General features: G+C 49.6%; 1 protein-coding gene across 2 annotated transcripts in view; it reads left to right on the top strand.

The window, feature by feature from the left end:
• The window catches only part of FAM107A (family with sequence similarity 107 member A), a 63,514-nt gene extending 48,837 nt beyond the window's left edge, over positions 1 to 14,677 (top strand). Inside the window, exons 1-4 of one of the 2 annotated variants that reach the window (XM_030811526.1) lie at positions 1,061 to 1,517; positions 8,930 to 9,104; positions 11,433 to 11,589; positions 12,101 to 14,676. In XM_030811526.1, coding sequence (XP_030667386.1) covers positions 8,935 to 9,104; positions 11,433 to 11,589; positions 12,101 to 12,208 — 435 coding nt within the window. In that variant the 5' untranslated portion in view covers positions 1,061 to 1,517; positions 8,930 to 8,934 and the 3' untranslated portion in view covers positions 12,209 to 14,676. Of the gene's footprint in view, positions 1 to 1,060; positions 1,518 to 8,929; positions 9,105 to 11,432; positions 11,590 to 12,100 lie in introns of those variants that run through there. The other variant, XM_030811525.1, reaches the window with a different exon arrangement.
• The last annotated feature ends 485 nt before the right edge of the window (positions 14,678 to 15,162 follow it).

Genomic DNA, 15,162 nt, shown 5'->3' on the forward strand with positions numbered 1-15,162 from the left:
CAACCAAGATTCCATGAGAAAGTAAAGTTGGGGTGGAGGCCTGGTCTAACTGGTAGACCCCAGCTTCCTCACTGGGGGACTAGGATGACACTAAACGGTAGAAAACACTTCCAGCTTTTCAAATGAAAGCTGATTCTGAAATTAGGAGAATGCCTCCATTATCTATAAGCATCCAGGCTGGCCTTAAGGATCTACGTACATTTTTTACTTTTCTTGGGTTTTTTTGTTTGTTTGTTTGTTTTTTGGGGTTTTTTTGAGACAGTCTTGCGCTGTCACCCAGGTTGGAGTGCAGTGGCCCAATCTTGGCTCACTGCAAACTCTGCCTCCCAAGTTCAAGCGATTCTCCTGCCTCAGCCTCCCAGGTAGCTGGGATTACAGGTGTGCGCCACCACCCCTGGCTAATTTTTGTATTTTTAGTAGAGACAGGGTTTTACATGTTGGCCAGGCTGGTCTCAAACTTCTGACCTCAAATGATCTGCCTGCCTCGGCCTCCCAAAGTGCTGGGATTACAGGCGTGAGCCACCGTGCCCGGCCTACTTTTATATTTTACATTCACACGTTCATTCATTGAGCCACTACTTATGGAACACATATTCTGCCAGGCAAAATGCACCATGCTGGGCTCTGGCCTCAGATCACATAGAGTCCAGGTCTGTCTTGGAGAAAAGTCCTATATGCTGAGCTTTGACTATGTGCTTCACTAATGTCATCTCATCCATGTCATCTCCCAACCACCCTGGTATGCTCCACATTTGACAAACACAGAAACCAAGACACAGAGACTCTGAGTGGCTGCTGAAGGGGCTGGTGCTGGAGCCAGGGCCAACACATGAGCCTGCTGAGACCCAGACATGGTGCATCCCCTCTCCCACGCTCTTCTGTTGTGTTGGCTCCTCTGTGAAGTTCCGATGACATTCAGGGTATCAGGAAAACGCTGTGTACGGAGTTTCTGACCCATTCGTGGATAATTAAGAACTGACCCAATGCTGAGCAGTTTCCCCTCCCTTTACACCCCACCCTTTTCCCCCCAGAGCCATTTTCTCCTGAAGAATCCACATCACTGCCTCAGGAAGCTTGGCTTCCCCTCCCATGGGGAAGTGCTGGAATCCACTCTTGCCTGACCCTCCCGTAAGAAACAAGGGAAATTCCTTTACGTGAGCCGCCTTGCTCAGAACAAAGCTTGGCGTGTTTCTTATTCCTCATCAATCTGACAAAATTGGTATTTATTTGTGCCTCTCAAGCGTGTGGCTTGGACATGATGTTCCGCATCGTGGAAGTGGCCGTGCACCAAGTGAAATATCTGTTACTATAGTAACAGTTCCTTTTTATTGATACCAGAATAAACAGGAATGCAAAGGCTGTCTCACTTGTTGGCACATTTCAGCAGCCTCCCGTTCCCAGGGGTTTAAGAACCGCCCTCTAGAGGCAGCCCTCCTTGCTAGTCTGGGACTTCCCGGTGGAGTGAGGAACCCAGCAACACGCTCCTGACTTCCCTTCCCAAGGACTCGTCCTGAGAAGTAAGACCATCTCTGTTCTGTTTCACCTGCTGTCGAGTGCGGTGCTGTTCGGGAGGAGGTGGAAGGGAAGGAGGGCAGACCCCGTGCACTGAAGTGGGCTGTCAGTGGACCTGAGTGCTTTGAGTTTAGGTACCTGGGCTCTGTCCCAGCATCCGTAAAATGATATGGGAGATGCCTCCAGGCACCCTGGGTTTCGGAAAATGGTAGGAGACAAAGAAGCGAGCCCCCAGGCATAGCCCTGCATTCCTGTTGATCTTTTTCTGCTGCATCCTCAGGTGAATCTGAATTAATGCATGATATAGCCTCACCTAAGTCAAATTATCACAAAGTATGGGGGTTTAATTCTCGGCACAACAGACAGAACACAGATTTCAGCCTCAGAGCTTGGCTCAGATTAAAGCTCTTTCTTTCACCGGCTGTGTGATTTGCGGAAATCAGATGACTTCCCTGAACTTCATTTTCCTTGACTGTAAAAAGAGGATAATGACAGTACCCACCTCTTCAGTCTGTCGTAAGAATTTCATATTTCATGAGATACGGCTGCTAGGTGCTTAGCACAGTGCATGGCACGTAGTGCGTGCAGGTTAACGTGTGAAGGGCCTGCCTTTCTGGTGAATTTGGCTTTAGGACTTTGCAATACAAGGCAAGTCTGAGATTGGGCCAGAAATCAAGAGCTGTAGGATTGGGTGTGTCACTTTTCGAAACTGCTACCAAACCCAAGTAGCTTTGAGCTTCAAGGCAGCCCCCACGCCTGCATCTCTGGGTGGCTTAGATCCTGAGTGGCCCTCTTAGTTCTGTTGGTGGTGAGTACCTGCTGGAATTTTCCCTGCAGAGGCATCTGCCAGGGAAAGTGGCTGACATCATGCCACTCATGAGCCAGCAGGGATTCCAGGTCTGCCGATGCTTGTTCCAGATCAACCGCACAATGCTGTCCACTAACCTTGCTAAGGACCCTCCATGTCTAGCCCTGGACTCTGCTATTTAATTGGTTCTAAATCCTAAATGTCCACCCAAAATTCTCCTCCCGAGGTAGGAAGTTGCAACGGACCCAAGGCAAAATGTTCAGGAAGTCAGCCTTGAGTCATTGCATCCAAATGGACAAGCAGCTCTGCTGGGGGCTTCCGAGCATCGACCAGAGGCTGCTGGGAGATCTGGAGGTGGCTCCCAGATAAACTGTTCTTTGGCTGCTGGCCAGTGAAATACAAATAGGCACTTTCCCCATGGAGAGGAAAAAAGCCAGAAGGGTCAGGAAATCCAGTGACCATGCTTGTCACTTTTACTGAATGCCTCTTTTTCCTTTGCCAGTCGTTATTTTGAAAGCCTCTCTTCTCCTCTGCCCTGCCATCCCATTAAATGCTGAACCAAGAGGCTTCTGAATGTGTTCTGAACCCAGCAGCTTGAACAGTAATGAGGAAGTGGGGGCAGAGGAGGGAAGGCCACCAGCTGGTCCTCTCCTAAACAGAGACCAGCCTGAGGCCAGACAGGCCTGTGGACTCTAGCTTAAGCCCAAAGCTGCTGGGGCCAGGCTGGGGCTCCCCAGTGAGAGTTTGCATTTCACATAGTCCCCAAGTTAGCAGGCCTCCATGTTCTTATCTATAAAATGGGCTCACACAGCCTCTTCACTGGGGTTTCTTGACTATCTAGAGAGAAAAGGGACATAACCTTGCTTTGTCAACTAAAAGACATTTTGCACCTTGAAGACAGTGGAGAGGTAGAAAGAGCACTGAATTTGGTGTCCAAGGTCCTGGCTTTGCTGCTTACTCTCTGTGTATCTTGAGACAAGTAGCTTGGCCTCTCTGAGCCTTGGTTTTCTCATCTATAAAGCAGGGTACCACTGGCTGCCTCCGAGGGTGATTTAGAGATCCAGAACAAATTCGAGTGGTGACCACAGGGTTTCTTCAGGACAGAAGTACCATAGTCTGTCTTCGGTGAGCATCACTCTGCCAGGCGCTGGGCTAAGCACATCGTGCCATTGTATCACTTCACCCTCCAAACTGCTCCATGAATAGGCTGTTATCCTTGCTGTATAGAGGCTCAGAGAGGTTAAGCTACTTGCCCAAAGTAACATAGCTGGGAACGGTTGCCACCATGAATCAAACCCAGTCTGTCTCCACTAAAACATCTGCTTTAACCATTGCTTTACTGGCTTATGTGTCATTTGTTACAACTGATGCCATCAAAGACAGAAACATGACCACCAGAACAGTGGAGAGGCAAGTGGAAGGGACATTGAAGCCTTAGACAGCCTGGGGTCCCATGGCTATTGTCAAGATGAACTGGGCCCCGAGACTCTATCAGTGCAGCTCTCCTTCTGTCTCTCCTTACTGTCTCCTGTGGCTGGGGGCACCAGCGTTTGGTTTCAGATCTGCCACCCTGCATTAGCCATGCATGCCCCAGTGGCCTGGTGCGCTCTCCCTGGGAGCAGCAGTGATCTTTGCTGAGCCTTGCCTGGTGTGGGGCCAACGTCCTGTGAAGCCGTGGCAAGGAGCTCTGGGAACTCGTGGGTCACCAACAGAACCAGGGAGGAACAAAGCAAGGGGTTCCCAATCTTTCCTCAGACCTCTTATTATCCCCACCCCAGGAAAAACAACATCAGTCCCATAGTCTGCATATTGAGAATTATTTGCCATCCTATAGTCATGCAAGACACTCAATAGCTGTCGCCTACTGGTGGCCTCCACCCCATGCCCAGCTCTTTAGCTCATCCAATCTTCACAGCATCACAATGCTACAGAGGAGCATCCCAGAGGTTAGAGACCATCCCAAGATCACACAGCTGCTAAGAACTGTGACCTTAATCAGACTTGCTAACAATAACCAGGCCAACTACAGTCACCTGAGATCCTTCAGGGCTGAAGCAAATAAGTTTGTGTTTTGGGTTTTTTAACTCCACTGTTTGCAAAGTTGGCTGACTTTAGGAACCACCTAGGGAGCTTTTAAAAATCCCCAAAGCCAAGCCGCCCCCCAAGCCAATTAAATCAGAATCCCTGTGGTGGGACTCAGGCGTTGGAATTTTTGAAACTTCCTGTGGTGACGCCAATATGCAGCCAAGGTTAAGATCCACTGATTTAACCAGTGCGGTTTCTGAGGATGAGAAGGCTCCATCTAGGACTAGGAATGGGATTTATTAATAGTGATTGTTAATAGCAGCTAACAGGGTGGTCACACTGCCATTCCAGGGGCACCATTCACAGTTTAATCTATAGGAGTTGAGGACTTGTTGTGAGGTACCCAAGCAGCCTGTTGTATGTGGCAGCCCTGGTAGCCAGCACCAAGCGCTCAACTCTGTAAGAGGCATTTGCCAAGCACCTTGCAAGTATCACCTCGTTTATGATACCACAACTTCATGGAGAAGGATTCTAATGTGATGCTCATTTTGCAGAGGAGGAAACACCAGATCAAAAGCAGCTGTCCCATCTCAACTCTGCTGTTCAGTGGGAAACAGCCATAGACAATAAGCGGGCATGGTGTGTCCCAGGGCTGTGGGATTTGGTCCAAAGGCTGTAGTTTCCAGGCTCCAGCTCCAGAGGTTAGGGAGACATGGACAGAGCTGACATTCGAATCCAAGTCTGAATGGCTTCGGCCTCCTTATGCTACTGCTTCCTCCTGCATTTCTTTAACAGCCATGAAGAATACAAACAAGCCACTTACCTTTCTTCTTCATGATTGGCCTGCTCTTCCCTCTCCCTGCTAGCTCTTCTCCTGGGTGTTCACCTTTTTCTTTCCAGAGAGGACACGTCTAACGCCCACTTCCCCTCTTAGCCCCTCCACGGCCACTCCCCGGATGGACCCCAGAGTCTTGGATCTCTCGGCACGCCCAGCAGCCTTGGGAACAACCCCACTCCTCTGCCTCAGGAGGCCCAGCTGACCGCCCAAGACAGCCTAGATTTTCTTGGCCTGGCACCTGTGCTTTGTTGAGTGGTCTCTTTCATAACAGGACCTGCATGAGGTTCTTCTGCCCAGAGACCTCTGTTAAATAAAAGGCAGAAAGGCTGGCTCAGCTTTCTAAGTCCTGGGGGTCCCCAGCAGCCCTCCTCACCCCACCCCTCATAGGTGTATACGTGGATCTCACAGGGGTTGTTTGCTGGGGTTCAGCACCCTGAGTGGCAAAGGCAGTGGTTTTTCCCCTGCAGCTCTGAGCTAAGGCACCAGCCACATCCCTCAGGGTTCCTGCCTCACCCACCACACCAGCCTGGCCTCAGGGAAACACCGTCATCCACAGCTCACTGCTGATTTAATTAATTTTTTTTAAAGGCCTGGAGCAAATCATTGAGCCAGGGCTGACCACAGATTGGACCTGGGGTGCAAGACTGGCTTCATAATTGATAGGGCCCTGTGCAAAATAAACAAGGAGGGCCACTTGTTCAAAATGCATTTGGAATTTCAAGACAGCAACAACAGAAGGTCCAACCAAACAGGGCCCCTCTTCCAAGGGCAACCCTGTGCAACTGAGTCCAACTGTCTGGCCCTAGGGCAGCCAACCCACTGGGTGGCCGGCAACTTATGTATGGGGCGAAGGTCTCAGCCAGGTCAATCACAGATTTTTCCCCTGGAATTTAACGGAAGAGAGAGACAGAGACCACCCATTGGAAGTGAAGGAAACCAAAGTCATAAAACATCCCAAGCCCTCTGACAGTTTCCCCACACAGCAGCGAGAATGACCTTTTTAAAACTGAATCAGGCGCGCCTTTCCCTGACTTGAACCCACCCATCCACCCTCACTCCAGGCACTCTCCCAGTCACTCAGCTCACACCACTCCCAGCACACTATGCCTTTTTGTTCCCTGAACAGACCCAGCTTGTTCAAGGTACATGAGTCACACATGCTGTTCCTTAGGCCCCAAATGGCCTCCTTCCTCATTCTCAACTGTCAGATCTTAACGTTGCCTCCTCAGAGAGGCCCTCGCCATACCTGGCTGGCAGCGGGTCCCTCCTTAGTCTCTATGGGAGCCTGGAGCCGTTTGTGGTCTTTCGTTTCATTGGCTTGTGTGTGTGCTGACTGTTGGCCTCCCTAGCAGAGTGTGGGTTCTGTGGGCGCCGGGACCTCACTTGTTTAGTTCTCCTCTGTGTGTCCAGTGTCTACCACAGTGCCAGGAAAATCACAGGAACTTGAACATGTGTGGAATGCATGACTATTTTTATTATTATGCACTTTCTCAGTGGTCATTCCCATTACTCAGGAGCTCTTGATTTTGTGTGCTTATTTTGCATCTGGCCACATTCTTGAACTCTCTCAGTTCCAAATGCATTTCTGTTCATCCATGTGGGAATTCTGGGTGCATGGCTTTATCTATATAAATACTAAGGCTGCCATCTCCTTTCCTAAAGTTATCCAACTTATTCTATTTCCTACCTTATCACTTTGGCAACATACAGTGAGTTCTTTTAAGGATGGTGTGGCTGATAAAAAGCAAGCAGCTCTAGAAGATTTGGGGGGCACAGAGGGACTAAGAACAGGTGAATAGCTGGGGAGCCGAAGTAGTTATTAAAGTGTGGCACGAGCTGAATAGGAGGAGAGCTGAGGTCACGGGAAGGAAAGAGCGTAGCTGAGAATTACTCAGTCAAAGGATGGGCAACACTTGACGATAGGAATAGGCAACAAAAGAGAGAAGATCTCAAAGCTCCAATTGAATCCAGGTGTTCTAATGCATAAGCACCCAGAAAGCTTGATCCCACAGAGAAGAAAATATCCACACTAAAAACAGGAAGGGGAGCTGATACAGCCAACTAGGTGTTTTGTCGAGTGCCCATTTTAAAGTAACTCTAAATACTATTATGATCACTTTTTAAGGACCAAAAATTAGGAAGGATATAACCTGAAAGCAAACAGCCTTATGAAAAAGATAAGAAAAAAAGGGAAGTTAATAAGAATTCTCATTTTAGAAATGGTTCTGAGAATATGAATTCGAGAAAAAAATTAACATGTCTATCCTCTGACACTTCACCTGGCTACATCCAAAATACCTTATAATAATTAACACTTTTTCCAGGTTACACAGCACCTTTACATATGTTGTCTTACTTGCTCCTCCTAACAGCAGCCTGTGATGGGTCATCACAGAAATGCCACTGTTGCAAAATACAGTCTCCTGTTTGATGCCTAGATTCCTGACATGTCACCTTGCAATGTGCACCCCGTCAAACCCCCCTCTCTGTATTTTCTGACCCCAACAAGCTGTTTGCCACTTTCAGGTTTTCACACATCCCTGTTCATCCATGAAACTGCATTTGGGCAGAGAATGGTTCTCATCCCCTTCCCAGTGTGGGGGAGGAAATGAGAGTCTGTCCACAGGCAACATGGTGGCCCTCAAGCGGGGGCTGAAGCCTGGTGTTTGAAGGGGGAAACACTCCCGCAATTGCCACATGAAAATCATATGCCGCCAGGCACTGGTTCCCCAAGACCAAAGAAAACTTCAAAAGTTGCATTGGCAATTACCAACAAATGTGTATTGATCGCCTACTGCATACCGGACCAGACACTGCCAACTGTCAGGGCCTGGCATATAATAGGAGCTCAACCTCTGCAAAGCTAGACTCATGAAGAGAGCAGAGCTAAAGTCTAAATTTTCACTGAAATTCCTATAAGCAGCTAATGGCCAGGCAGTGTCTATACCTTTGAGGCCTTTTTTTTTTTAAGTCAGTCTCTTTCTCTCTCTCTCTCTCTCTCTCTCTTTGCTGTACTTGCTTTCGGGCATTTCAAGGATAAGGAGCCAGTTTGTAGAAGAGGGAGGAGCCCTTGTGTCTGAATTTTAAGTAAACTGACAGATTTCAAACCTCTGTGGTAGAAGTGGGGCCATTGAGTAGCCAAACATTTGACAACCATCCCTTTGCTATTAGGGACACAGCAGTCTCTGAATTTCATACTCTCCTCTTTGATGTGAAGAAAATGAAAAGCTGAAGGGTTCCGCAACAGAATTTGGAACTGTGGATAGAGTTAGAAAATAAGGGTAATACTTTCTTTTTATCACTGCATTTATCCAAATTGTTTTTAACAAGTATGTATTACTCTTTTTAAATATATTTTCCTTTTCTGTTACGAGCTCATTGAAAAACAGAAACTCAAACATAATTCCTTTTATAGTGGGAGAAAACTGTTGTTTGCAAAGTCAGGCCAAAAAGTATGCATGTGTCAGCCCATATTTTGTGACCAATTGTCATTTTACTTCTATGCTCCAGACACATCGCAAACATCATCTCCAATTCTGACAGCCCTGTGCATGCGTTCCACTATGATTTCCATTTTATAAGTGAAGAAACTACGGCTCAGAAAGTCAGGTAGCTTGCCCAGGTGTGCGCAGTAGCAGGTTGCCAAGGTCCATCTGACGTGAAAACCTTGCCCTTCAACTGTGCCCCATGGGGCAGGGTGAGATTATAGGCTCACCTCTGAGCTACTCCTCTGCCCATCTCTACAGCCGCCATGTACTCGGAGATCCAGAGGGAGCGGGCGGACATCGGGGGCCTGATGGCCCGGCCAGAATACAGAGAGTGGAATCCGGAGCTCATCAAGCCCAAGAAGCTGCTGAACCCCGTGAAGGCCTCTCGGAGTCACCAGGAGCTCCACCGGGAGCTGCTCATGAACCACAGAAGGTAGGGATGAAGCCCTGCTGCCTGGGCCCCGCAAGCACCTGGGCCTGTGGGGGTTGGGGAAGGTGACCGTGGAGGAAAGCAGAGCTGGCTCTCATCCTGGAGCTCCCGGAGACTGAGGAAGGCTGAGAGTGCCCCACATGATCACCAGCAAAACCTGTAAAGACCCCGTCCCCAGTGGGTCCCTGGGAACCAGAGGGACCCAAAAAGCCCTGTTCTCTTGCCCAGCCACCCATTTCATGCCCACACTCCAGATACATTTACTGAGTACCTACTATGTGCTGGGCACTGAGCCCAGACCTGGGGATACGAGAATGAATGGGACCCATTTCCTGTCCTCACAGACAGGGACGGGTGCATAGCCAGGCAGTAGGATGGGTGCGTTGATGAGGGCGTAAATAGGCCCGAGACCCCAGAGGAGGAACCCGAGAGGGGTCTAAAATGACTTCACAGGAGCGGTGCTGCCTCAGCTATGACCTGAAGGGGGACTGGAGTTAGCCAGGCCGGAGGTGGGTGCTGGATGGCAGAGGGAACCTCATATGTAAATGAACAGGAAACAGGAGTCACTCACTGTGCCTGGGGCATCGATTGTGTGGTGCAGGCCAGGGCAGAAGGATGGACTAAGGAAAGGTCTACAGCAGAGGCACAGGGTGTGCTGGGCCCGTCTGGTGAGGTGGGATGGGGGAGCTCACGATACCAAAGTGGGCAGGAATGTTACAGAGGCCCAGGATGGTGGCTGGCTTTTCCGTGGAAGGCCGCGGTGTGCAATGACAGAGACGAGCCAGAGGGGCATCTGGGAGGTGGCAAGGGTGGGATGGGGCAATTGATGGGATGTGAATTGGAGAAGAGGAAGGCTGAGCCTCCCCTAGGAGGACAGGGAAATACTCCTGCTAACCAGTAACAGCATGAACGCAGCGGTGCTTTCAGAGCGCCCTCTGCTGGCCGATTCTGGTATTAGAGCCGGTTGTGATTTCTATTCTTGTTTTCAGTTGTGTGACCAATATCCTAAGAGTTATCATTTTGTACACTGAGTCGCTTTTGTTTTTGTTTTCAGTTAGTATTATAATATGAGCATTTTCTCTGAATGGTTTTTAGACTCATCCCTTTAATATCAAAAAATATCACCACAATCAAAAACAAAAGCTTAAAGACAAATCAGAGAAAGTATTTGTAATATAAATAAATTTTATTTTTAAAACTCACATATACAAAAAAATATATATTCAGATCTCTTGTTTTTTTCTTTTCTTTTTTTTTTTTTTGAGATGGAGTCTCGCTCTGTCGCCCAGGCTGGAGTGCAGTGGCGCGATCTCAGCTCACTGCAAGCTCCACCTCCTGGGTTCACGCCATTCTCCTGCCTCAGCCTCCCAAGTAGCTGGGACTACAGGTGCCTGCCACCACACCTGGCTAATTTTTTTGTATTTTTAGTAGAGACAGGGTTTCACTGTGTGTGTGTTAGCCAAGATGGTCTCGGTCTCCTGACCTCATGATCTGCCCTCCTCGGCCTCCCAAAGTGCTGGGATTACAGGCATGAGCCACCGTGCCTGGCCCAGATCTCTTAAAATCGACAAGGAAAAAATGAATAAAAAGTAATACAGTACAGCCAGACATGGTGGCTCACATCTGTAATCCCAAAACTTTGGGAGGCCGAGGCAGGAGGATCACTTGATCCCGGGAGTTCAAGGCTGCAGTGAGCTATGATTGCACCACTGCACTCCAGCCTGGGAAACAGAGCAAGTCCTTGTGTGTAAAAATAATATTGATAATACAGTTAATTCACAAAAGAAGAAATGCAAATGGCTGGTAAACATATCAAATGTTGTTCCATGTGACTAATAAAGAAACAAATGAAAAGCAGATATTATTTATTGCCTACTAGATTCTCAAATATAAAAAGATTGGCTGGTGATGGTAGAGAGAAATAGATGCTCTTGTACACTGTTCATAGGAGGATACACTGGATAAACTTTCTCTGGCACGGATAGATATATGTACCTCAAATCTTTTTAAAGAGCCTGATCCAGCAATTCTACCTTTAGGAAAGTATCCTAATAACCAGAAATAACAAAACTTGGTCTCTGCAGTCAGACAGGCCTGGGTTCAAATCCTCATGTGGCCTATCTGTAGCTATGACTTGGACTGGTATCTTCAGCCCTAGGAGCCTCAGTTTCTGTCCCTGTAAAATGGGACAGTAATGGGTCCACCTCCAAGGCTACAGGGAGGATTGCACAAGATAATAGTGGGGGTTGGTGTCACCGCAGGAAGCAGCCCTGAGGCTGGGGGAAGCGGGAAGGTGACGGTCTCCTGACAGCTCCCCCCTTCCCACCCCAGGGGCCTTGGTGTGGACAGCAAGCCAGAGCTGCAGCGTGTCCTAGAGCACCGCCGGCGGAACCAGCTCATCAAGAAGAAGAAGGAGGAGCTGGAAGCCAAGCGGCTGCAGTGCCCCTTTGAGCAGGAGCTGCTGAGACGGCAGCAGAGGCTGAACCAGGTGGGTGATGGGCACCCAGCCAGGACCACACATCCTCCAGGGCTGTCCTCCAGGGAGGAGCTCTGCTGTGGCCACAGCCAGTAAGAGGGAAGAGGATCAGCAGACAGAGCACTGGACTAAGAGTTCACTCCTGGCCTGAGTCCTCCCTCTGCCATTCACTTTGCTAGGTCCTTAGGGCGAGTGGCTTCCCTGAACCTCAGCTTCTTCACTGGCCCAGTGTACTGCACGCTGATTCTGATTTCATTCTTATAACTGTCTTGCGAGCCAGGTGGCATTCCCATTTTAGAGAGGGGGAACCTGTGGCCCAGAGGGGGTGAGTGATTTGAACCAGGCTTCACAAGGAGAACTCAGTCTCATGCTCTGTGCCCCAGCTACCAGGCTGGTAGCAAAACTCATCCCCAGGTTGGTTCTGTCTCCCCACTGAGTGGGCCTTGGTCCAAACTCCATAGGTTTTCAGAGTAGGAATCCCCCTAGCTCCACCCACTTCACCCTCTGCTTCTCCCTCCTTCAGCTGGAAAAACCACCAGAGAAGGAAGAGGATCACGCCCCTGAGTTTATTAAAGTCAGGGAAAACCTGCGGAGAATTGCCACACTGACCAGCGAAGAGAGAGCGCTGTAGGGCCAGCTGCCGGGCTCAGGCCACCGCCCACCCTGGCCTGGACAGCCTCCTCCAGCCCTTCTGCACCTGGCAGCCCTGGGCCCCAGGCCCTGGGACGTCTGTGATGTTCCCACCTGCTTCTGTAGAAATGTGTCACCCCAGAGGGCCTGGCTCTCACTGGGAGGCTGGGGCCCCTAAGCTCCTAGGCTTTTCCTTCCAAGCACCCAGCCCTCCTGCTCCAAGAGGGAAAACCTGCGCCCCTCCCCGCAGGGGGTTCAGAGTCCAGCACAGGAGGTTTCTCTGGCAGAATTGAGGAGGCAGAGGCGGCCCTCTGGCTTGACGAGCCTTCTGTTCTGCCCAGGCCTTCCCACCAGGAATCCCTGAGGCTCCCCAGGGCCCCGCTTCTCCGCACACCCCAGCTCCTAGGTCTCAGAGAACTCCCCCACCTGTGGTTTTACCTGCAGCCAGCAGAGCTTAGCTTCAAGGACACCTGCCTCCAAAGCCACTGAGGGGAGGAAGGGCAGGGCAGACTGCAGGTGGCCTTGTTGCTGGCATCCCAGCCAGGTAGGAGGGGACTAACAAAGACAGCTGTTTAGGGTCTTCTCCCCTCACCCATGCTTTCATCATCCCCTCCGCACAGCCTCCCCCGTCCAGGCCTTCTAACCACACCTAGCCAGGGCTGCCGCATTCCTGCACTCAGAAGTCTGCAGCAGTGCCTCACAAACTTGATTGTGCATAAAAATCACTGGGGATCTTGTTAATACAGCTTCTAATTCAGTAGATCTGGGAGATCCTGCATTTCTAACAAGCTCCCAGGTGAGACGGAGGCTGCTGGTGTGAGGACCATGCTGTGAGCAGCAGGGCGAGAGTGCCCAGAGCTGATGTATATTAGAAATATCACCGCTGAAGCCATCGCTGGCCCCCACCTCCCGTGGACTGATGCCCCAGGGATTCCCACCCCACCTCTGCAACCCCAGGTCTTCTTCATTATCCACCCCACCCCAGACTCCCACTCCCAGGGACTCCCCATGAAGACTTTGGCCTAGCAAATTGTGTTGGTTATGTGGGTGTTGTTTTAATCAGAGATGTATGTGATTGCCAATCTGCATTTCTTACCAGTGTGACCACACTGTTACGATGCAATTCTAGCCAAAAACAAAATTTTATTTTTTACTTTTTCCTACAGTTTTATGGAAAGCAAATATACAATGATTTTCAGTAGGCTTCTGGAATAGAAACAGTGGTTTGAAGACCCCACTGCCACCTTTATGGACTGGCCCCTTTGAGTCTGAATCCCCAGCCTCTGTCACCTGAGACCCAACCCCTAGCTGGGCCAACTCCAGTGAATTCACCCATTTTTCTTCTTCATAAGGACTTTCCTGTGTGAGACCCACATATTTTAACCTTTTGCTCCTATCCCATTTTTAAAGAACTAGAGAATAAACCAGGCCTGTTTCTTTTCCCCTGAAATCCCTACCTCTGGCTTCCTAAACCCATCATCTAAGGTGACAGAGCAGTGCTGGAATAGCATCTCCTTTCACTTCCCCAAAACTGCCACAAATAGCTGCCACTGACATGCTCTTTGATTCCTGGAAGCAAACGTGGGACTGTCGGAGGAAACGGATTGTTCTGGTCTTACTCATAACTGGGTGGTTTGAGGGTGACTGAAGTCGTGCTTTTCCTATGTGTGCTGCCAGCACAGGGCTGTAAATGCAGGTATTCCGCCTGTGTGCGTGTGTGTAAGTCAAGCTCCAAGAGGCTCCTGAATGTGACTGGTGTGCTGAGAATGTGGTTACACTGTTTAATGTGTGCCAGGTGAGGGTTACGCTGAAGATGCACAATCCCTAAAATAAAGATCACCACTTCCCCAAAGAAGCAGCTGTCGGGTCCATGTGTTGTTCAGACATGTGAAGAGAAGCAAGACAGAGGGTCTCAGATGGACGAGGGCTTTCCAAGGGAATGCCTGGGGCTTCAGCCAGTGGTCCCCAGAGGTGCTCCATGGAGCCAACAAGTCATTCCATGAAGCCCCAGAAGTAGAAGGGACCTCAAGCACCACGCCTTCCAGGGCAGCTGTGCAGACGACCTTGGTTCACTCCTCAGGGGTCGTCCCAACTCTGTACCTCCAGCCACTCCAACTGCGGAGGTTATAAATCCAGATCCTCACTGTTACAGTCTCCTTTGCAGCTTAGGATGGCTATATGTGATCAGGTGTGGCCAATGAAATTGAAGAGGAAGTCTACATGGGCTTCTGGGAAAGCTTCTGCTTTTCCAATAAAAGACACAGGCATGGCTAACACCTCCCTGGGCCTCTTCTTCCTACCTTGATTGAGGGTGTGATGCCTGGAGCCACAGCAGCCACTTTGCTACCATGAGAAAAAGGCCAAGAGAATCACAGAGTCATTGACCCTATCGTTATTTCACCAAGCCAATGCCAGCCGCCATCCTTCTCCAGAATTCTTGTAAATAAAATAAATCCCTCTTTGTTTAAACCATTGTTGGTCAGTCTCTGTTACTTGCAACTAAAATCATCCCTAACTGACACAGAAGGCCAGTCCCTGCCTGTCCAAAATTACCTGCAGGCTGTGCTAAAAATCCAGATTCAACTTTCCCATCAGAAGCCTATTGGATCAGGATCCCCAGCTGCAAGGCCTGGGATCTGTTTTTCTGCGCCTTCCCCATATAGCCTACCTAGCATGAGTCTGAAAACTGGTACTTGGACATCACTAAAGCACACATCATTCAACAAATATTTATTGAGTTCCTGCTCCATGCCAGGATGCATGCCATAGGCTGGGACACAGTAAAGAACAAAGGTGCAGTGCCTCCCCCTCATCTGATGACTGCAGTGGTCTCCTCCCAACTGCTCTCCCCTACTGGCCTTGTCCCTACACCCTGTTGTCAACAGAGGAGCCAAAATGATCTTCTTCCAGTCTAAGGCAGAACTTGTGACTCTGCACAGAGCCCTCCCTGGGCTC

The sequence above is a fragment of the Nomascus leucogenys genome, chromosome 4 (assembly GCF_006542625.1).
Source record: "Nomascus leucogenys isolate Asia chromosome 4, Asia_NLE_v1, whole genome shotgun sequence".
NCBI classification, from domain to species: domain Eukaryota; kingdom Metazoa; phylum Chordata; class Mammalia; order Primates; family Hylobatidae; genus Nomascus; species Nomascus leucogenys.